This window comes from Anas acuta, chromosome 2 (genome assembly GCF_963932015.1).
Source record: "Anas acuta chromosome 2, bAnaAcu1.1, whole genome shotgun sequence".
NCBI classification, from domain to species: domain Eukaryota; kingdom Metazoa; phylum Chordata; class Aves; order Anseriformes; family Anatidae; genus Anas; species Anas acuta.
In genome coordinates, this window is record NC_088980.1 from 80,936,225 (window position 1) to 80,958,735 (window position 22,511).

Here is a 22,511-nt window from a genome sequence, read left to right on the forward strand (position 1 = left end):
CTGGAGGAGCTCGACCTGTGATGGTCCAGCCACTCTCACCAGCAAGCACCAGTTATTTGTCTAATTGTTAATGGAAACAAAACGCAAGTAGGTTCGATGTGAAAAATAAAGAAAGAATTGGTTGACATCACTGAACAAAGCATTTGACCAGCTTTGTAAAGCATACATTAAAATAACGATGGTGGTCTTGTTTTACCTACAGTCAGCTCGGGGATCTACTAGGAATGTGGTAGTGCATACACCTGGATTTTGACTCCATGGTGTTTTTTTTCCCAGTTTGTTGTAGTAAGGACATAACTCCCCTGGTGGCGTGGCAGCCAACCCACTGCTCACTGTCACTCCCCCAGCTGCCAAAGCCCATCCCATACCCACAAGTGACAGTGACCATGTGGACCCCTGGCCCCAGGGGAGCACCCATGCTGGGGGCAAGACTCACTGCAGCACAGAGAGCAGGCCAAGAAAAAAAGCCAACTCTCTTTCCCAGCTAGTTTTAAGAAAGAACGAAGAACTTCTTTTTTAGAAAAACAATTATAAAAAAATTGCTCATTTTCATATGAAAGCTCAAAACCCAACATGCTCATTGTTTGGAAAAAAAAAAAAAAAAAAGGAAAAATCTCTTCATTCTCTTTCAGAGGGTCTGTAAAAGTTATGTTTTTATTTGCAGACGATGTTCTGTCAAATTTGATTTTGGTGCTTTGCAGTCTTTCTGCTTTTAAGTGCAAAAGGATTCATTTTCTACTGACCGCCAGGAAACAAGCCAGCCTGCTCTGTCTCACGTTGTGGTGCTGGCAGCAACCTCTCCGCTAACTCAAATAATTGAGACTTGCATCTCCATGGCATGGCCGTACATTCCCCACTCCTCGAGTGACCCGTCTGTCCCACTCCTTTCTGGGTGCTCATGCTGAGCTTTATCCTGTCGGAGCAGAGGGTATCATCTAGGAATATTATTGGTTTGTCCATATCCAACATTCTTTGTTTGGCATAAAAAGCCTGGGTGGACAGCAGTCGAGATTTCAGACCATCAGCCCACCTGGCCAAATTTCTTCAGCTAAGTTGTGCCCTCAGAGCATTGCTCAGAAATGTAATTTTCAAATGAAGACATCCCAAACGGCTAACACTAACCAAAACCACTTGTTGGATCTTGATTACAGGCACAGGTAAACCAAGCTGGGGCTGATATCTCACCAGAGTGGAGAAGCAGGACCATTCAATGGCACCCAATCTAAATATGATTTATTATAATAAAGAACAAGGTAGAGGCTGAATTAATTCCTTTATGAAAACTTCTTTTGGAGTGTATTTTCGTATTGTGAGACGTGTAAGGAAAGGGTCATGCTGGCTGTTGCAGGAGTGGGACGAGGATGCAGCTGGTGACAAGGTGGGACTGGGGGCATGGGCTGCGGTGGGACCCCCTGGGGTCACTTCCTTGAGTCCTTTCTTCCAGCAAGAAGGGATGTGAAAGTGAACATCCAGGGATTTAGAGAATACTGAGCTGTGGCTATCATCTTGATCAATTCCCAGTAGTTTTGGTGCTTGCCAAGGGCCTGCGGCTGGGTAACATACCAACTGGTGGACTTCCCGGTACGTTGTGGGACCACTTCGAGTATTTTTGCTTTAACTAATCATTGCCTGCTTTCATACCAGCATAGGGTGAGTATTGTGCTTGGGCTTGCCTGTGTCTAACTTCAAACCCACACCATTTCCTGGGTTCAAAAGATCAGCTTGGTTTTGTGCATTTTGCGTTTGAGGTTCCACTTCAAAGAAAATGAGCTGCAAGGAGCTCAATTAAATCAGAAAATGACTTGGGGAGGGAAGAGATCAGTGTGACAGAAGAATGAAAGATTCTGAAAGCTAAACACTCGACATTAAAAAAATCCACAAGATGTATATTACATAAGTATTGACCATTCTGTTCCCACTACCTACTACAATGTTCAATTAAACATAAAACTGTCTGGGCTTTCTGTCTTTTTTATGGAAGCATCTTTGAGAAAAGCAATGCAAAGCAGGAATTTAAATGATAGAGATAAGGACTCAGAATGAAGGGAGCTTTGTGAATTTTCACTTATAATGTAGATGCAGCTGACACCGACATTTCCCTGCCTTAAAGAAACTGGGAGGCTCCCTTCTTGTCTGTGGCCATTTGGGCTCAGAAGTCACTTGCAGTACACGCATCCCTTTGGAAGGAAATATTTCAGAGACCATAGGTATAGCATGCCCTCTATGATTTAAAACATGATTTTGTTTCCTCCTATCTTAATTAGTGAGGGGTAAACCCTCGGCCTGGACTTACTGAGCAGATGCTGATGAGTTGCAGATGGTTGAGAGAAGGAGGTGGTGTTGATGGTCTAGCAGTTTGTGCTACCTTCTTCTTTTTGATAGAAAAAAGAGGAACTCACAGCCCCAAAGGAAAAATATATACTGAGCAAGGAAGGTTATTACTTAACTTAAAGAAAAAAAAATCCACTTATTAATTGTTCTTTCTTCAGCAGCAACACAAACACCATGCCAGCATTGTTCTGCTGAGTAGAGATCTGACTCTCTTCATTCACACCAGCACAATGCAAGAGGTTGGCTGTTTTCTAGAGGGAGTGAATGTGCAACCCAAATGAATGTGCAGTGGTATTTCACTTCGAAAAGAAGCGAGTCAGCCCTATTAGGTGTGCAGAGGAATGATTTAAAAAGAAACAAGTCTTTGTAAACACGGATTTCGGTGGGGGGCAAGAATGGAGAGTAGCAAGTACCTCCAGTCAGAATTTCTCCTGCTATCAATTAGCAGTCTAGCAAGTACATAAATCAGCCAAGGCTTTCTGAGGGTTTTCAGAAACACAAAACACCTTCATCAGCTGCACCACAAAACACAATTAAACTTCATTTTGCAGCACAGAGCCAGGTGAACCACTGGATCCTCAGCAGGTTCAAGCCAGCAAGTAGAGCACAGGGCTGCTGGAGCAGGCTGGCTTGCCAGGTGCCTTTGTAAGTGCTCCTTCCTTCAGGGGCACAATGCTAGCCAAGCCTTGTTTCCAAAGGTGCTGAGAGCACACCATCATCGATAAAGAACGAAGAGACACCTAGGTGACATGGGATAAAAGTACCACATGTAACAAAAAAAAAAAAAAGAAAAAAAAAAGAAAAAAAAAAGCAATCCAAAATGCCATCAGAAGTCAGCAGGAAACTTCATAATGCTGTGGCTACTTTGGAAAAAGAGACTGGCTGCCTTTGGAAACATCTCCTGAAACAGTGATTATGCTAAATTACAGTAAGAATATGTTGCTGGGCCACCTCCTGCCTTTCTCCACTCCAGATCACCGCAGCTTTTGATATTGCTGTGTGAGGAAGGGCAGCCCAGGGCCACCTCCTCAGGAGAATAACAATTGGGACTCTGTGAATTTGCAGTAGAAAACCTTACAAAGCACACCGGAGCTGCTGCCAGAAGAGCTGGGGAAGCCTGCACACAGACAGAGGGTTTCCTATGGCCAGCATTTGGTTTTAAGCTCACTTCTCAGAGGCTGAAAGAAAGCACAACACCAAGGGGAGATTTGCAAAGGTAGGAAGGGATGCTTCCAGTGGCAGCAGTGCTGCTTGCTTCTAATGACATGGCAAAACTCCCCTCCTAAAGCACAGCGTCCCCCTCGCTTCGTTTCCATTTCTCTCAGACAGGTTGTGAACAGCCTCCGAATCCTGTCTGGCGGTTGATGCTGCCCCACGGTAACTTCTGATGAGTTAACAGCTGCAACCGTTGGCTGTTGGCAGCTGATGCAGGCTGGATGGCCTATTTCATTAACTTCAGCACCAAGCTGATCTTTTCTAAGGGTAAAAAAAAAAAAAAAAAAATAGAGACCTCTGCATGCATGGCTACCCTTGGTTAGCATGAACAGGAAGGATACTCTGAAGGGTGACTTACTAGCATGGGCGAATGCTTCTCTTCAGAAGCAAAATAAAGTTTTTCACATTGCCGGTGATGCAAACTTAGCCACACACACTTCTACTGAAGGCTGTGCATGCTAGAAAACACCAAGAAATTCCCTCACCCACTTCGCATTACTCATTTGGTTGCATAATTTTTCTTTTTTTTTTTTTTTTTGCTTTTTGCTGTGGATTGGGTCAAAAAATACATTGCCTGTTAAAAAAAAAAAGAAAAAAAAAAAAAAGAAAAAAAAGCACAGAGCTGCCCATTGTGCTTGTTTATAGTAAATGCAATTCTGGCTGTGACTGAGCGGGAAGGTACCATGGGCTGCTGGGCAGAGCAAGAGGCCGGCCACGGATAAATGACTGGCTACCCTGCAGCACAGCCCCATCACAGGTCAGCTCCTCCCTCTTTATATCTGGATATCCAGACCTGACAGACTTACAAAGGCCACCAAAATTTGTCTGTAGTGCTCCCTGGCTCTCACCCCTTGAAAAGCATACAACTAGCTGCCAGTGTTTGCTGTAAAGAGCATATCATCAAAATTGCTGTAACCCATTTCCTTCACAGATCCTTTTTTTCCTTGCCGATATGAGAATTTGTGAGAGCACATTGGTATGAGAAGCACCTAAGTGATGTGGTTGTCTTATGGAAGGCAAAACCCTGTTACATCTCTTTATTACTATGCTAGCCTTTCTGAGAGGCTGGTGCTGCCTCTGACTGCCTTGAAAAAAAAAAAAAAAAAGTGAGAAAGAAATGGCCACTTGGTGGCCTTAAACTGTTACTCAAAGCACTGAGAGACTGATCCCGTTGTCACTGATCTCAGGAGGACTTTCCCCACTGGCTTTATGGGGGCAAAGCGCCAGGGCACTGAGCAAGCTGGTGCACAGAGACAGAGCCCCAGTCCTGTCTGCGCTGCTGCGATGCACAAAAAGCTGTGAACCGTGAGGTGTCCCTCCCCAGCTGCAAGGCAGTGACTTTTGCAGAGACACAGGGAAAAGGGCAGACAGCAGCCCTTGGAGGGGCACAGACTGATGTCTATGCCTAGTGGCATCCCTACTGGCACGCTGGTTCCCAAGTAATGGTAAATGCATTAAATCACCCCCGTGCTGGGGCTCCTGAGGCACCTTTCAGGTGAAGACTCCCCTCGTGTTGTTACCTCCTAGCCTCTGTAACCACATTGCCAACAGCAGCCCCAGGATAGTTTCAGTGATGTTCCTTATCTGCTTCAACTCTGGCCTGAAACCTAGTGCAATATCTTTTTAATGTGTCTCAATAAGTTATAGAAAGCAGAGTCTGGATACTCTGGCAATCCTGCTTGGGGTGGGTGTGCATTTCCACACCGGAGACAGCCAGATAAAGTCCTTCCTCCCTACTAAGGACTGGGAAACCTTCGAGGATGGTTGTTTAATCTGTGTAGTGAGAAATACAGGCCATAACATACTGCTGGAGAAGCAGCAGTACAAGCTGACTTCATTAGGGGGAAAAAAAAAAAAAAAGGTCAGAAGGGACTGGGAACTTGACAATTTCCTTATTGTTGCTTGAGGCTCATTTGGGAACCTGTATTGCAAGGACCCCTCCAGTTCTACTAGAGCCCACATCTTTCCTCTAAAAGGTCCCCTTGAGCCAGGTTCCCATAGTTTTGATGCTCAACAGAGCTTGAAAGGATCCCTTTGGGAATTCCCAATATGACTTCACGCTTCAAAATATTAACTCACAGAGACCGTGCAAGGAAGGTCTGTATGGCAGAACAGGGCTGTCCCAGCACGGAGAAGTGATATGGAGTCACCTCCTACTTCAGTTTATGAATGCACAAAGCACCTACAGGGCACAGCAACAGATGTAGGTGCCCTCAGTGCCTTGTGATGAGGATGAATGCTGGTGCCACTAACCTGCACAAAGGAATCAATGTTGCACCTGCAGGAATTAGGTTTTTAGCTTCAGGCTAAAAGCATCAGTTTGATTAGTCAGCTTGTTTTCATCATTGTTTGGCACACTGATGTACAGCAATTTCATTTATTTTATTTTTTTTAAGAGCCCCTCCCCCACCCCCTTTTTTCATTTGCATGCAGTATTTACTGTCTTTTCTCCCACTGCAGAAAATCTAGAACAAAACTCAGCCACGCCTCGTTATCTTTCTCAAGAAATTGGTGCAGCTCCTGAAAGCTCCTCCAAGTTTTCCATCCAATTCCCACAGATGCCGCTGTTTGCTTGTACTGCTTTTCCTCTTGTACTACAGCAGCAGGAAACCAACAGACCAAAATCAAAGCCCTGCTTGGCTTCCCTCTGAAAACATGATCATGCTTTTCCCTTACCTTCATGAGGCAGGCCACCAGAAGCCTCACTGAGATCCCATTATCTGTTACCACTCTTCACCTTCAGAGTCTTAACAGCCATGAACTACGACTGTCCAGGGCACCAATAATGACACAAACTGAGAATTGTTGGTGCAAATTGGAAGAACTTAGGGGGAAAAAAAGAAATTTAATGACAACCCAAAGCCAGACAGCGACTGTGATCTTTTCTTTTCCCCTCTATTTTGTGTGCTACTTCCAAAGGCAACTGCAGTGGACGTCTGCTTAAGTCCAACTGTTCTGTGTGTTGTTCAAGCCAGCAGATGCCAGGAGGAGTTTAGGCACACCAAGTTGTTGGAAGCTCGTTTGAAACCTTAAGATTTAGATCCACATCATCAGTGGGCTCATTAAAATAAATAATACCTCTTACTTGGGCTTTGCTGTGAGCGAGCTGAGGAACCCCCTGGGATGCCAGAGCATGCAGCACATCAACGCGTCGTGCATTGGGACGCACAAGCAGGCACTCCTTGCTGTGCAGGTTTTATCCCAGGTGATGGAGGAACAACCAGATTGCCGTGGGTTAGTCAGGAGAAGGCGGCTGTTACGTGCAACCTCATGGCCAAGCATTTCCTTCAAGGGCCATTTCGGTGGCTCCTATTGAAGCAGGGTTTCTGGTGTCTCATCCTGTCCCTTCTCAAGCAAATGCACTCCTGAACCGCAGCCTGCCGCTAGCTACAGAAGCTCCTGATCACTTCAGCTGCAACAGCTTAAAATATCTACTGTCCCTTTGCTCTCCCTCTGCCCCCTGGTATGTACAGCGGTGGAAATTCTGCTGCTTAGTGGTTGATGGGACTTCATAAAGCAAGAAATTAGAATACAGCCTAAAACAACTGCTAATGTCTCTCTGCCGTGGCCCACAAAGCATTCTTGTAACCAAAGCCACAAAAAAGGAGGTATTTTTAAGTGAGCCGTGCGGATTGATTCATTGACTACCGTCTCTTCCTCCCCATTATTGTTTCCCATCAGAGCTGGCAAATTACGCTCAGAGAAATCACCAAGCCGTGCTCTCCCTACACTTACCTAGGCTCTTTCTGCAGCCCAGCCCTCACACAGGTTGCTTTCAGTGAGGTGAATTGTCTGTTAGCTCCCGAAGCTCATATACTAGGGTGGTCGAATTAAAATCGGGTAAAACGTGGCTTTGAACGAAAGAGCTGAAGAGTTTGGGTACCATCTTCATTCAGTTTGGGAGGACAGGAGGGGGGTGTAGAGGGACTAAGACAGTCCTCATCAGTGCTGGAGGTAACCAGGGGCAGACAAAGGAGATGGTGGCCATCAGTAGAGAGAGGCTTCACATCGACTTCGGTTTGAAGTTCGAGGGAAATTTCCTTTTCCACTGAGGTGCCCGCAGCAGGCGCTGCAAATTCCCCGACCCCTCTTGAAACTCAATGCGTTTCGAGGCACCAATGCTCCCAAAACTCTTGAACTGAGGAGCAGAGGGTCAATCCCTACCCACCAGCGTCCCCCCCGAAATGACCTGAGAAGCGGCGCTGACTGCATTTCACACAAGTGCAATACATTCAGAGAAAAACAGCTAAGTCAAGGGGGAGTCCCTTTCTCCGCCGCCTGGAGTTTCCAAGTTGTCTTTGGAAATGAATCAAATTCATGCCTTCCATGAAGCCGTCCAAAAGCAGCAGCTGCCGCCTGCCCAAGGAGACGCTATTTTTGTTCCTCCTCCAGCTCTCATCTGCCAGAACGGCTTTTATTAGACGTACTCTCCATATGCACTTTCTTTCCACAAAAAAAAAAAACAACACTAGGGGAAAATCAGGACACCACTTTTTCTAACATATTAACCATATATACAGAGTATAGGAAATAGCAGAGATTCCCTTTCAATTTTTATTTTTTTTCCCCCCCATCTGCAGACTCTTTCCTGCAGTGCACAGAACATATCTCAGCACACGTATCACAGATCCTTCCCATATTACCTTCAGGTATTCTGCTGGTTTTGTTTTCTATGTGCTATTCCTCCTCCACTCAGCCCTATCATTCTTGACATCACGGGCATATTGCATATTCCTACTATTTCATTTTTACCTGAGATTTCATGTTCAACAGATGTGCCTGTGGGATGAATTTCATCTAGGGCAGTCATAACCAGAATCGTTCTGCAGCTCTTCCTTTTCACTCCCCCTTCCACATAAAAATAACATCTGCATTTTATGCAATTCACATTGAAATGCAGCAACCTGGGGAACACCACCTAGGGAATCAGACCTTGATTCCCTGTTCCCAGCAGCACAGCACTTCCCATGCAGGCAGACTGAGGTGCAGTTCTGAGGTGCTGAGAACTAGCAAGAAGGCACCACAGCTCCATGCCCTGCTCCAGAATCTCTCCTGCAAAAGGTATTTCAACCCCTAGATCTAGAGCAGACACCGGGTTTCACCGTGCACAACCAGCACTCATGCAGTGCTTCTCACCCGTGGTTTCACAGAGCTGTACCAGGAGAGCCCTGACGCTTCTTTCTCCCCTGTTTTACTGGGGAAATAAAGCAAGCTGCCCAGTCACACAGCAGGCTCTAAGAGATTTGGGAACAGAAACTCAAATGCTTCTCAGTCCTGTATTTCGTGGATTGAAGAGAGGTGGCTGTCTCCCGGTACGCCTTCTTGATAAGCTGAGACTACAACATTTTTAGGTGAAAAGGGACTATTGAACTTCTTAGCCTGTCTTACTGCATTTATGTGCCTATCGGGCCCAAATAATTTTAAGAAGCAGAGTCCAGCTAGAAATAAGTTGGTTTTCATGAGACAAACATTTCCTCCAACACAATCAACTTCACGTAAGGTGACCAGCCTGGGGAAAATAAAGTCAATGCTAAACATGCTACAAGCTCACCCCTATTCCTTGCAAGAAAAAATATGGTTAAGAAAGCAAATGCGACATTTAAGATCCTTCTACTGACAGCGAAGTCCAGAGTCCACTTGCAATGAATTGGTGCCCCTCTATAAAATACCTTGATGGTCTTCGTATTGTCCCGCAGCTCTCCATGCTCCTCCAAACTTATTATTGAGTATTTTTAGAGCCATACAGCCCTACACGGCTGAGAAAGGACAGACATCCTTACACATGTAAACCAGACATTATCAAGTAAAGAAGCTACCTAAGAACCAATGAATCTCATCTCTAAAATCTGAGGATTTGACCGAAGCTTGTACACCACCACCTCCCCCTCCCCTTTTATTGATTTAAAGTTATCTGGGGATTATCTCAGCAGCTTTGCAGGTAAAATTACGTGCTGCACACTTAACTTACTTGCAAGATTTCCAGATGGCAACCATTGTGAAAATCTGCAGTGACCATGCATAAACCCAGCTGTTATTCTGGCATCTCCAACACATACTTTCCTTCAACACAGGGTAGAGTTTTCCCCTACTTAGATGCTTTCAGCAAAGTCCCACCTTGCCTTAAAAAGTGAGAAACAGTCCAAACACTAATCAATAACCTCCATGTGATGCTGGTCCACCAGGGAGCATCGCTTTGTGACGAAAGAATACAAGTTAAATGTGTTTAATTTTTCCAGTGACAGGTTCCACACAGCTGTGTCCTAGGTCAGCGTTACTTCTCCAAAACACCCGGTGCTGTTTGAGGGCCACCAAGAGCTCGGCACAAAAAGGCACCAACATCTAGAGGTAATCACGGCCGCCTCAGCCAACACCACCACTGCAGCAGGGCAGACACATGAACAGCAGAATTGTATTAACACAGTTAAATCAGCAGGCTTTAACATATGCTCTTTTATTGACACACATTTACACAAGTAAATTGTTTGCAGGCCGCACGTTGATGCTTATCCTGGCTCAAGAGTTCTGGGATAAATACCAGTTAGTACCAAAAAAAATCTTTAATGACAGAAATAAAGGAGATGGGAGGAAGAGTAGGAAGAGATTCTTCAAGAAAGTGTAATAAAAATCCCATCCCCTATATCTGCCAAATTAAATAAGAACTCACCTGCTTTCAGAGAAGGGTGAAAGGGGACTCTCAGAGGGCCTGTTTGTAAATGTATCTGCCCAGAAATAAAGCTGTACTTTGTTAATGCCTGTGGCATTGGATGACCAAGCAAATGAACAACCTAAAAACACTTCGGTGTCTTCATTAGATGCCTACTCCTAAAAACTACACTAAAAACTACATGGAAACTCCAGGAAGCCATCTTGCTACCCACAAGCTGCTCACTCTTGATATAACAGCAGTTTGAATAATTCACTAAACCAACAGCAAAGCTAAGCCTGTATGTGCTCAAACACATTTAAACAAAAGCTTGTTCCCTGGGTGAGGGCAGAAAACACTGGAGAGCTACTACGTGTAGCAATGAAACAGTCAAACATAGAGGAGATGGAAAATGAGAGGGACCTTTAGAGTTCTACTGAGAACAAAGTGTGAAAATTGCTGTTTCTGCCCCATGTTATGTCTCCAGGGGTTTCCACAGAAACACTCTGAGGTGTAAGATCACCTTCCTCACACTGCCTACGTTCTAGAGACCATCATTTTCCCTCCACCAATACGTTCACCCTGACGTGATGCAAGGACTCTTTTTCCTCATTTCCCCTTAGCCTGGTTCTGAGCACATCCAAGTACACGTGGTGCTGCTCTCTACTTCCCTGCAAGGAGGAACAACATGAACCAACCAAATCAGAACTCATTACGGTTTCATATAACACTGAACACAACAGTGTACACATCTGGGAACCATAGTATGGCACCACAGCCACACCACAATTAACTTTTACGTCTAATTTGGATAGAAATTGCCATTGAGAGGTGTTAATGGTCAAAAGGAAGCCAAAGCAACAGCACATTTTTCATCTGGAAACTTGTTGTCCCTTGGGGTGGTGGGAAGCCTCCTCTAAAACTTCAGAAATTTTCATAATTCACAAGGGATTACAGTTTAAGCATTTTCTGTCTCATCAGTGCTACAGTACGTATTTCTAAGACATTGCTACAGATAGCATAGGAGAAACGAGATAATTAAACTAAAAATAACAGGCTAACTGTAGCTATATACTATACTATGAGCTATAAATAACAGGCTGCACTGCATTTGAAGTCTTACAGGAAAATACAAGGATTGCAAACCTTTGATAAAGTCCGAGCCACCCCGCTTACACTGAAGAACTGGAACTGAAACGCGTTACGAAAAAGGTGAATCTTGTACCTTTGAAGCTATCTACAGACCCCTTAAAACTTTATTCTAGCGGAGAATATTTTTAGTTGGTTGGATCCCTGAAATCCCTGAGGAAACATCCAGTCTCCCAGCAGTCTATAAACTAGCAGGAGCTGGCCAGGAGAGTAGAGGGGCCAAACCCATTGTGCCTGAGCATCTTGCTGCCCTCAGCGTCGTGACACGCAGCCTTCAGCAATGACTGAAGTGGCCTTGAGATCTGGCAGCTGAGGCATGACTGATTATACTTTCAGGCTGGGTGGTTTAGTGTGGTTTATTTTATTTATTTTTTAATAGTTTGAATGACACTACCTCTGCTTCGAGGGTAATTCTGGCAAACCAAAAATGTAGCGCGTTGTCTGTGGGAATTCAAATGGGGCTTTCTTCCCCCTTACACAAGAAGTTTTTAAAATTTTTTTGCCTTGGCATCATTTTCTGGCACTTATGTCATCTTCCTCTGACAAGCCACTACTGACAGCCTTGAGCCTTGGCAACCTTTAAACCCAGTTGTACAGCTACTTAAGCCCTAAACCAGTGTTGTATGGAAAACGGGGTATTTCAGAATAATAAAACAATTTGGATTCACTACATACCGTGTTGCAATGACGGGCCAGCAACAAGAAAGCAACATAAAGCATCCTCTCTGGGGACTATTATCAAAGAGATGTTTGTGCTGGAGATTCTTGTACTCACCTGGAAGAACTCGGTGAAGAGAGGCGAAGTCTCAGCCTACAGGCAAAAAGACACCTAACTTCCAAAACGAGTGAGTGTGGTGCTCCTACTGTATCTGCAGGGATACAGTGACTAGAAGCCTTTTTCAGAGACTATTACTTAAGAAACATACAAGCAGATCAGGTGCTAACATTTACTTTTATTTATAAAAAAATTGTAGAACGTATTAAATACAAACATTTGGAAAACGCAATCAAGGCTTTGCTAAGATGCCCAGGAACAGGAAGACAAAGAATCAAGAAGCTTACCAGGTTTAGAGCTTTTAAACTAGCTGAAGTAATTACTATAATTTTTCACTGACTTCGTTATAGACAGTGGCCATTATAGCAACCAATGTTATTACTGCCCTTTTTAAAAAACAGATATGATTTGCCCTATCTTCCCCAATCAGTCACAAAATGTAAAGAAGCAACTCTTTCCAGGTTAAAAATCAGGGTAATAAATATTAATGCATTTACCCATTACCTACATTGTATAACACTACGCATTTCCTTATAATCACACATGGATATCAAGTTTACAAAAAAAAAGATTACACGTTTCAAATCTGGATATCCAATAAGGTGTTATAAACTTTATACATCTTCCAGTGAACATCGAAATGAGGACAGTGGTTTGAAGTACGGAAACAAAACAACTGAACCCATCACCTACACGATAAAGGCCAACAATGAAGATGTGGACGGGGGTCATGTTCCAGATAGCCAGAAAGACCTACACGCTGCCACTGAAAGGTTGGCTGGAAGACAAATCACGTCAAGTTCTCAGACAGCGTTTGCTCCTCTCTTTTTCTAGAAGACCAAAGGCGAGAATCCCAGAGGTGAGAATCGTAGCTACTCCCTCTTCTGCACCTTATAGCGATAAGAGTCAACTATCCTCCTGCTCCCTACAGAGGAACCAGATTCAAGCTTTCTTGTACTGCCATTCCTCTTTTGCCACTCTTAAATACGTTATGTAGCGTGCACGGTCCACTAAAGATGTAGGAGCAAGAGACAACAGAAAATACCTCCTCTGTCTTTTAAAAGGAGAGAAGCACTTCTGCTTGCTGATAATGTGGCATTCCCCCCGTCTTCTTGCTTTACCCTGTATCTGCTTACCAGCTGCAGCATAATGCACATTGATGTGGTGAGGTGGCCCTAAATCCAAATTCGCTTCTAAGAAAATCCCATTTCTGGGACTGATACTGTGGGGATAACAAAACTACTTTAGAAAATCAGTAAGATGCACAGTCTTGGATGCACAAACGTTCATGTGTTTCCTGCTCTGCCTTGCATTTGTCTGAACAGACAAACTGCTGACTTATCTGCGCTCAGTGCTACTACTCTGAGGACGAGAGGCCCAAAGATATTACAGGGCACATACCTCTGGCAGTCACCGACGGGATGGACCGGCTGGATACCTGCAAGAGCACCAGCAGAATACTTCTGGTAGCTACCCTCCGGGGACAAGCTGATCTTACATGACCTTATGAGAGGGTTGAACAAATGGACCACCATCCTGAGCATCTATCAGACCCATTTACCAAAGAAAGCCTTTTCCATTTAGCACGTCTGCTCTCAGAGCACAGAGGGTACTGCCATGCTGGATTTCCTAAACTGCTACTTATTTGCAGCCCAACACCTCTGAGAAGAGCCAAATTACTCCTGTTACCAGGCAAACACAGAACACAGGTGCTGGACATCCCAAATAGGTAGTGGTTCATTTAGCTACAGCAGCTTGAAAACAATCTCCAGCACCTTCCCCAAGCCCCACAGCACCCATTACTCCAACATGGGTATGATCGTCCTGCTCCAATTTTGTTCAGAAAACCTAAAGCACATGCACAATGAAGAGTCCGATTTAGGCTTGGACTTAAGAGCTCAGGCCAGTTTCACCCCATTACTTTTTTTCTCCTTTTTGACACTTATTGATACACAAGATCCATATTTCACAAAACAGAACATACATGATATGAAAACATTTAACAAGGCCTGAGCTTACTTGACCCCAAAAGCCTTGCTCCCAGCATCCAAAGAACTCAGTGCCTCCCAAAGCAGGCAGGAAATCACACGAAGAGGAATTTTGTGAAGGGGTGGGAGGCCAGAGCACCAAAACAACTGAAAGAGATGACAGCTTTATTTAGTATGCTAACTGACTCTCCCTCAGTGCTCAGTTTTTAGCACGATATACATCACATGTTTAAACAACTGCGGGGTTTGTTTGCTTGTTTTTAAATACCCTGGTTATTCAGAGAGATATTTTAATTTTTATTCAATCCTCTGGAAAAAAAAAAAAAGGCCTTTCATCCTCTGAGACAAAGACAAGAGATCATTATCTTGGCATCAGTGACAGCCCCAATTACACCATCAGAAACCAACACACACTGCCCCGCATCTCTGGTGACGTATTTGACGTTACACTCTTGAAATACACTGAAGTCAGGCAATGGCTCCATCCTAGAAACAGACCTTGTTAACCAAGAGCAGAGAACAGCCCCTAATTTTAACCTAGTTTAAAACACGATTTTTATAAAGGCATTCCTATAAATCTGATCACAGCAAAATATACGTGGTCTTTAAATGGCAGAAAGGCAAACAACTCAAATTTTAAACTAGTGAGGAATATGGGCAACTTTAAAAGAAAAACTTCTCAAATACAGACATTTGTGAAACATGCACACGCACCCCCCGCGCGCACACACACACACACTCGCACACCTACATCACTCAGTGTCAAATTAAGATTACACAAGGCAATTTTCAAGGTTGCATTTACAACCACAATGACAAGTACAGCATTTCTGAGGTAGCTGAAGTCAGGGAGCAAACCACAGCACAAGCAATGAAACAGGTGCTCGCACTCACACCAAGCCCACTCTTTGGAGACACGTCACCACACGCGCAGGGGCATGTGTTGAAGAGGCACGTGTTCCACAGGGAATGAAGGTCAGTGGTACTGGAAACCTGACAAACTACTCTCCAGAGCAGTTCGTGTGCATCTGGTTTCCCGACCATCAGGCGAACATGGCTTAAATCACTGCATATCAGCTGAACTGTGCTGACAGCCTCTGCGCTCGTGGCCTGCGGCAGCTCTGCCGACAGCCCTGTCTCACGTGCACTGAAGCAAGCACAGTCGTGGCAGTTGAAGATGTTATTAGTCAGAGCTGTCTGTCACACTTCTCTCCTAGATGCTACTGTTGGCAGAAAGGTATATGCGTGTATCTCACCTGCTCCAGTTTACAGTCTAGCGTTCACGTGCAAGTCCATCTCCAGGGTATTACTTGCCAATGAACTGTGAACAGCAGCAGGAGACAGACTTGAGCTCCCTTCTTCAGGTGCAATAACATCTTTGCCACGTTAAAAGCACAGAGATGTCAAACTGCCACAGCTTGAATCACCAGAGTTCATCTCTCAGGGCCCTTCGCTAGCCTACAACGAAAGGAGTTGAGCTAACCTCACAGCAAATGCCAGGCTATGTGGGGATAACAGCTGTGGCTAACAGACTGGCTTAGCCACAGTAACTGGATCACGCCTCGGAGCATACAAAGAGCTCGATCCTGCCCAAATTATAAAACTGTGTCAAACACACTCACCCACACACACATAATGTAGTATTTTCATCAAGAAGCTTTCTACAAATCAACTGTTTGCATGATTACTGCTGACAGTCTTGAAGATGGGATGGAAATTATGGCAAGATGTTTTTCAAAGGTAGAAAAATTCAACCTTCTACAATTAGGTCTCTGTTGTGTAGTTGCTGTACGAGAGGGATGGCACAGACGAGAAGTTGTTATTCCACTGTCTTCCCCCAGTACTCTGCTGCAACTCTGCCTGCTCTTTATATTTGCTCAGAAGATTTTTGGCTTCTTGCAGATCCTGAGAAGAGTTTTCACCATATTCTTCTTTCAGCCACTGCCTGAACTGCAGAAAATGAACAGACAGATACAACATGATGAAGCAACAACAGGAGAGACTGATGCAGAAGTAATACCCCACAAAAATCCCCACAATCAGGCCCCACAAAATTTCAAGAGCCTTTCAGAATACATGCAACCTGAAAAAAAAAAAAAGTGTAAATATTTCATGCCCTTCCCAAGCAGCATGGAATATGTAGGCATAGGAACACAGAAGAAATCACTGAGATCCCTTACATCCCCTAAAATGACATGCTCACATAACAGCTTGGTTGAGTGGAGTGCTACCAAGCAAGGAACACCCACTGGGTACGGCCATCCTGGAGTCAAGAGCAGCCTCCTCCTGCTGCACGTCCAAACAACGAGATGAGTAAGTGTGGAAGCTAACATGATCAGTCAACTCGCCCCAGTCACAACAGGCTTAGGTATCTTCAGAAGGTTAGGAGATCAGAAAGCGAACCACTCGCATGGCCTTTTCATCTTGAGCTAACAAACACCAGCAGTAGAAACCGAACTGTAGATACCAGGAAGGGTATCTTCTAGGAAGAAAAAGGCTGTGAGCTTTGACAGCTATAGCACAGGACCTTACATGTTACTGAAATGACTGACTGAATACGGTAACAGAAGTACCAGGTCTGGTTCAAGCTGAGAAAACAAAGCAGCTGCAGGTCAATCATGCTGGGACATCTTCCTCAGCTTCCAGATATTTTAACTGAGGCAGGATCTTTGTGCTTGATATCATTTATTTTTTTTTCCTTACCATGAGATCACTTTTCAAATCCACAGATTTTTGCTACAAGGTATGTGGATGCCAACATTATCCACAAGTACATATTGTAATAAAAAAATGCTTTTGTTTGATTGGGACCTGCCACTTGATAGCTCCACTTTATATTACAAGGAAGAGCACAAGTCACACCTGTTCACCTTCTCTATTCCTCTCAATTTCATTAATCTTTGTCACATTACTCTGTCATTTCTTTGCCAGTTGAAGTATTTAAGTCCATTTAGTCACTCCTGGCAATCTTTGTTGGTCTTCTCTGTAGAAGCAGCAAGACACAGACCCCAGCTATCCCATCCCAGTGGGGATACCATTCCTGTGAATTTTTCAAGCCTTAACTTCCATAGCTTTGTTCTACTTGGGGCTCATGGACAACTTTAGCTGTAAAGACAATTTAGTTGAACATCAGGAGACAAGACCTCAGTATAGTTACACCCTCCAATTCCTAAGAGATCCTAACATGCTGAGTCAAATCTGAAGCCTCAGGCTACCACCTGGAAGCACGGAGTTATTGCAGACCACACGGCCCTCTTAGTGACTAAACCCTTTCCTGTGAGGCCAAGATCTAAGGGACCCCCATCCCAGAAACCCCACAGGATACCACCCTACGTATGCACAGCAAAACACCCATGGTGCTGCAATCAGAAAAAAAGTTCACACCCTTTGCAGATGGCAATATTCCACTGAAATCAGGTGTGTAAACAGACACCTGCTAAGGATGTGGTTGCTATTAAGAGCCAGTAGGAAACTACAGCCCAGCCGCTGACTACAGGTGGATATTTCTTTTTGCAACCTACTGCCTCCCCCTCAGTGAAATAGGCAGAATGCCCCGTCCATTGTGGATGAAAAAAGAGAGACGTTACTGTCTTTATCGGGCTATTTGCATACAGCCTTAATTGTCATTGCTGTTAGCCCAGACCAATTAGAGTAGAAATGACTGTAAGGGAGGAAGGAGACAAGTCTGGAAAGTCCCCCTCTGATTTCTGTCTCTTAAAAATCAGTTACTCTACCATTTACATCAGTTCCAAACGATCCAGGAAACATTCAGTTAAATATTAAAAAAAAAAAAAAAAAAATCAACACAAATATTTACGGTTGCAAGCTGCATCATGCAAAACAAATGGTAATTTCTAAACTCTGAGCTTTCTGCAGCAGAACGATGGGGACGGGATAAAAAAGCCAAACTCCTCTGCCTCATGTATTTTGGCTTGCCTCTGTTATTGATTATTATTTTTTTTTTTAATAAGTAAAATCCAAGCAAGTCCAGAGAACAGCAACATGCTGAGCAATGGAAAACAGAGGGGACAGACCGAGGAGGAAGTTAGTGTAAGTGGAAGTCACTGATCACCCATGGGGAGCAGGTCTTTTGCGTAGGATGGTTGTTTTTACTGGTAAGAAACTAATTTTTATTTCGTAATAACCACTTTGCAGTCTTATTGTTTCCTCAATTCTCCTAGCCCTACAAAGCCTCCAAAGGCTAGGAAATAAGCAGAAGAGTCAGATTTGAGACTGTTCTACAAATCAGAATGGTTATGAAGTCTCAGCCACAGACAGTATTGCTGACGGAGGACGTAAGTCATAACGAGAACCTAACTTGACTCCTGGGTAGCAAAATTCTCTGATTATGATTTCTTTCCTGCCTACTATTCCAAATGAATGTGAGGAAAAAATACTTTTATGCAACCAGCATTAAAGCTTGATCTCACTACTGCAGCATTCTGAGCTTTTTACTTTTTCCTCTCTCTAAAGGTGTTAAGTCTTGTATCACGTCTTCAGCACACATGAAGATCACTGGATTGAGAGCGTAGCTGGGCAGGTGTGCTTAGGTGCTGTGCTTCATCTTTCCTCCCATCCCATGTTCCCTGTTACCTTCAGCTCCATCTGCACCTCTCCAGTGTAGCAGGCTTAACCAAGAGGCCACTCCCACAAACCAAAACCAAGGAGTCAGACCAGCTACTGAGAAGTAGCTCATGAATTAAGTCAGAGCTCTGATTCTCATTTCATCTGTTTGTAGGTCATTTACCTGATCGACATCATGCTTTTCAAACTCCTGCAGCTGTCTCTGGAAGCCCATGTTGGGATTGGCACAGGATCTTGCTGCTCGGACAACAGACAGCGCATCTTCCCAGCCAAAGTCTGTGATGGTCATAATGTAGGCAACCACCAACGTTACACTCCTGGAGACACCTGCAAGGCTGCATGACAAACGAGGTGCAACAAACAGATGAAGTACAGCACTGAAAGCATCACTTCCCAAAACCACAGGAGGCTGCTGTGCTGCCTGCCACCATAAAGAAATACTGCTGTACTTGAGCTAAGGGGATTTGGGTACTGCTTTTTCAAATGCATCAGAACAGATCGATGACAAGATTGAGAAAGCTGCTTCAGAGAGATAATTCATATGAGACTAGAAATGAAGGAATAAGCATTGTCTTTACAAAAGGGGAGGACAGCACACATGTTCTAAGTGAGATCTGGTTTTGAGTAAGCTAAGTCACCCACATTCTTCTGCCTATACAGATCAGGGCACTAAAATGGGACTGTTCCCTTTTCACCATGAATAAAGGCTACGTTTTTATGGGTCTGAAATAAACTTTAACTGAATTGTAAAGTCCACGAGTCTGGTTGCTTGAGCTCTTTTACTATTTCTGCTATCCATGCACTCTGTAACTTACGCTCTCAGGATTCGTGTTTCCTGAAACAGTAGGATAAAGTCAGAATCATTCACTAGTGCTGGTTTGACAGCTCTAGAAGGACTACAAGTCTTACTATGGTGAGTATAAAGAACGTGCCTGGGCTACATTTGTACCAGATTCTTTCATCTGGCATTTCCAAGCCCTCTTATGCTCTTGAAGTATATCACAAAATTTAAACATGTGCTTTTTAAACCCATCAAAATTTAGAGATATTATTCCTGTATTACATACATGGAGACTGACCAAATGACTTGTCCACAGCCCTGCTATGAGTTGGTAGCAAACCAAGGGTTTATACTCAGGGCCTGTGTTCAAGTCCAGTGTTCAAACCGTGAGATGACACCGATTCCAGATATAGACTCAGATATGCCATACGGACATACAACACAGACTACAACCAATAGCAGAGAGAAAAAAAAAAAAAAACAGGGTGGGATTTCCTTTTTTTACTTTTTATAGTCCCAGGGGTCTCCAATCAGAGACTTGCTATTAAAAAAAGCAACATTTCTTTCAGCAACTGAAAGAAAAAAAAATATTTTCCGATTTTTTTTACTATTTTTTATTTGTAGTAACGTTGAAGTCACCCAAATAGCTGTCATGGAAACCAATCAAGTTATTAGGATTACAGAAACCATAACAACAACAATGGGAAATAATTAAGAACCCTAGTCAAAGAGATTTTTTTATTATTACTTTCTTAGGAAAGACCAATAAAAAGGTTTGATCTTTATCAAAGAATTTCTTGGGCTCCTTTTACCACCAGGCAGCTGCCCAGCCTAGCAGCTCAGAAGTTCTAGTTGCATAATGCTTTAATAGCATTTGTAAATTTTCTGGGGATCCTCAAATAAAAAGAGCACTTCAGTCCAAGCAAGTTTTGATATAAAATGGAGATAAACACTACCTTATCATTAACATGATGAACATACAAGTAAAAGCACAGAGACCTTGAAGCTTTCTTGATCAGGGATATACATACCAATGAACTAGGCAGCCTTCACCTGTAAGCCGGCACTCATGGATGAATTTGATGCTCTCTCTGAAATGCCTTGCCCTGAAAACAGAAGCAGAAGGGGAGTAAAGAAAGTGCTCTATTTAGTAAAATCACTACCTAGAGAAAAATGCATCCGAAAGCTTACTTAATGCTGTTTCGAGAATTTAGAACTGAACACGGGGCTTGCAGTGTGAAAGTTGATATCTATCGATGAAACCCCAAATTCACTGGCATCGTTTTTCACCATGCTACCTGAAGGAGAAACTGGTATTTTAGGTACTACGGTGCAATAAACATTAGCAAATACTTTGTTCTGATGACTGGCAAGTCTGTGTTTCAGTTTGTGTTTTATTCCTCTTTTAACTAGTAACTCAACCTCACGTCTCCTTGAGTATACTCTGACATCAGGTGAAACTCAGCATGGCTACACGAACTCTCAGTATATTGCCTTTCACAAAGCAGCATCCTGCTACCCAAACTGGAGCTTAACTTTGACTTCTCCTCCTCCTTCAACCCATGCACCAGGACACACCTAAACATTATGACTCTTCTCAACATGAAATCTTTCTCTTCTGTCACTGGTATGAAAAAAATTCTCTGTTCAAGTCTTGGCTACTTCATCTCCTTCCAGCTTCTTCCCCGTAGATCTCAGGACCCCACTGTTATTTAGCACAGCAGCCAATCCCTGCCTACAGTCTACATTTTGTTAAGCACTGTGGTAGAAAACATGGGAAAGAAAGACTCACGGAAAAAAAATGCTCACCCTGCCCCTGCCCTTTGGGCTGAAACCCATTGGGGCTGTCCGTAATTGACCACAGGTGCCAGCAGCACCTCTCAGCTCAACAGAACTGGAGTTCACTGCAGCCTTTGAGTGCTTGTGCACGTCAAGCTCACAAGTAGTAGCACAGACAGAGGAGACTGCCAGAAAGCACGGCACTGAACACCTCGCAAGAAGCAAAGACGAACCTGAAAGCACACTGCACTTAACACCCATGAAACACAACGTCCTGTATTCAAGACGTTTCCCCTCCCGCTGAGTGTATATTATACCACAAGGGTAAAAAGAAAAAACCTCAGCCCGGCACCAGCAGCCACACAAAAATCAGGAATGCCCACATAAAAGGAAGCTTCCCTTCCTGCCCAAGAGTGCAGCTGTTGATACTGTAAACACTGAGAACTGAAGGAGGACATTGATGCAAGAGCGACTGCCTGCGGGACTCGCAAAGGCATTGATATATAAGCTGATATATCCAGAAAGAAGGATCACAAAGCCAGGACTCGCTCCCCAAGGCGGTTCTTGCATCACTGGATGCAATGCGGAGAATGCAGCCGGAAGAAACTTGAGCGACTTGTAAGAAAAACGTCACGGCATGAGCTAACCCCAGGCTTTAAGGCAGAAAGTAAACTCAGGACTCTGTGTTTCTCAAGGAACTTATCAATTGAGATGAGCAAAGACAACTAAAGAAGCCTTATGAATGCATTTCTACTCAGACTGCTGCTCCAAAACATTTTCACTGGCTCAATTGCAACAAATTGTGACACTCGGGTCTACCTGTGGGGAATCACGAGCTTCACATAGATAACCTGGGTGACAAATGACACCAGGCTGCGTGTACAAGAGGCATTGCTACTGCACAAATCAGGACTGCTTGTCCATGATCAAGTGGATTTGATCAGGTGAAGCTTGCTTAGGGTTGGACTGACAACATCCCTATCTTCTCGTACACCCATCTTTCCTCTCTCTCTCTAGAGAATCTGGCCAACAGAGCAGCTCCAAGCACCGTGAATTCACTTCAATGGTCTAGCACAACTTTTGGTTAAACACTTCAATGCTTTGGTTTGAAAAGCATCTGTGAATGAGCACAGCACCTTTGCAAGGTACTAAATATAGCTAGCAGCGAACGCCATTCACTCAGTTTTATTTGTCCTTCCTTATTGCTGACACTCAGTCTGCTGATTCACTGTCAAGTGTAAGTGTCTGCAGGCAATCATGAAAATG

The 22,511-nt window shown here is 43.9% G+C and overlaps 1 protein-coding gene across 2 annotated transcripts in view; it reads right to left on the reverse strand.

Annotated features, from left to right (window-relative positions):
* Window positions 1-12,271: 12,271 nt before the first annotated feature.
* The window catches only part of DUSP22 (dual specificity phosphatase 22), a 39,996-nt gene continuing 29,756 nt past the window's right edge, over window positions 12,272-22,511 (reverse strand). For both annotated transcript variants that reach the window (XM_068670947.1, XM_068670948.1), the window contains 3 exons: window positions 20,498-20,572; window positions 18,849-19,020; window positions 12,272-16,051 (listed from right to left, as the gene is read on the reverse strand). In XM_068670947.1, the coding sequence (XP_068527048.1) occupies window positions 15,866-16,051; window positions 18,849-19,020; window positions 20,498-20,572 (433 nt within the window). In that variant the 3' untranslated portion in view covers window positions 12,272-15,865. The remainder of the gene's footprint in view (window positions 16,052-18,848; window positions 19,021-20,497; window positions 20,573-22,511) is intronic.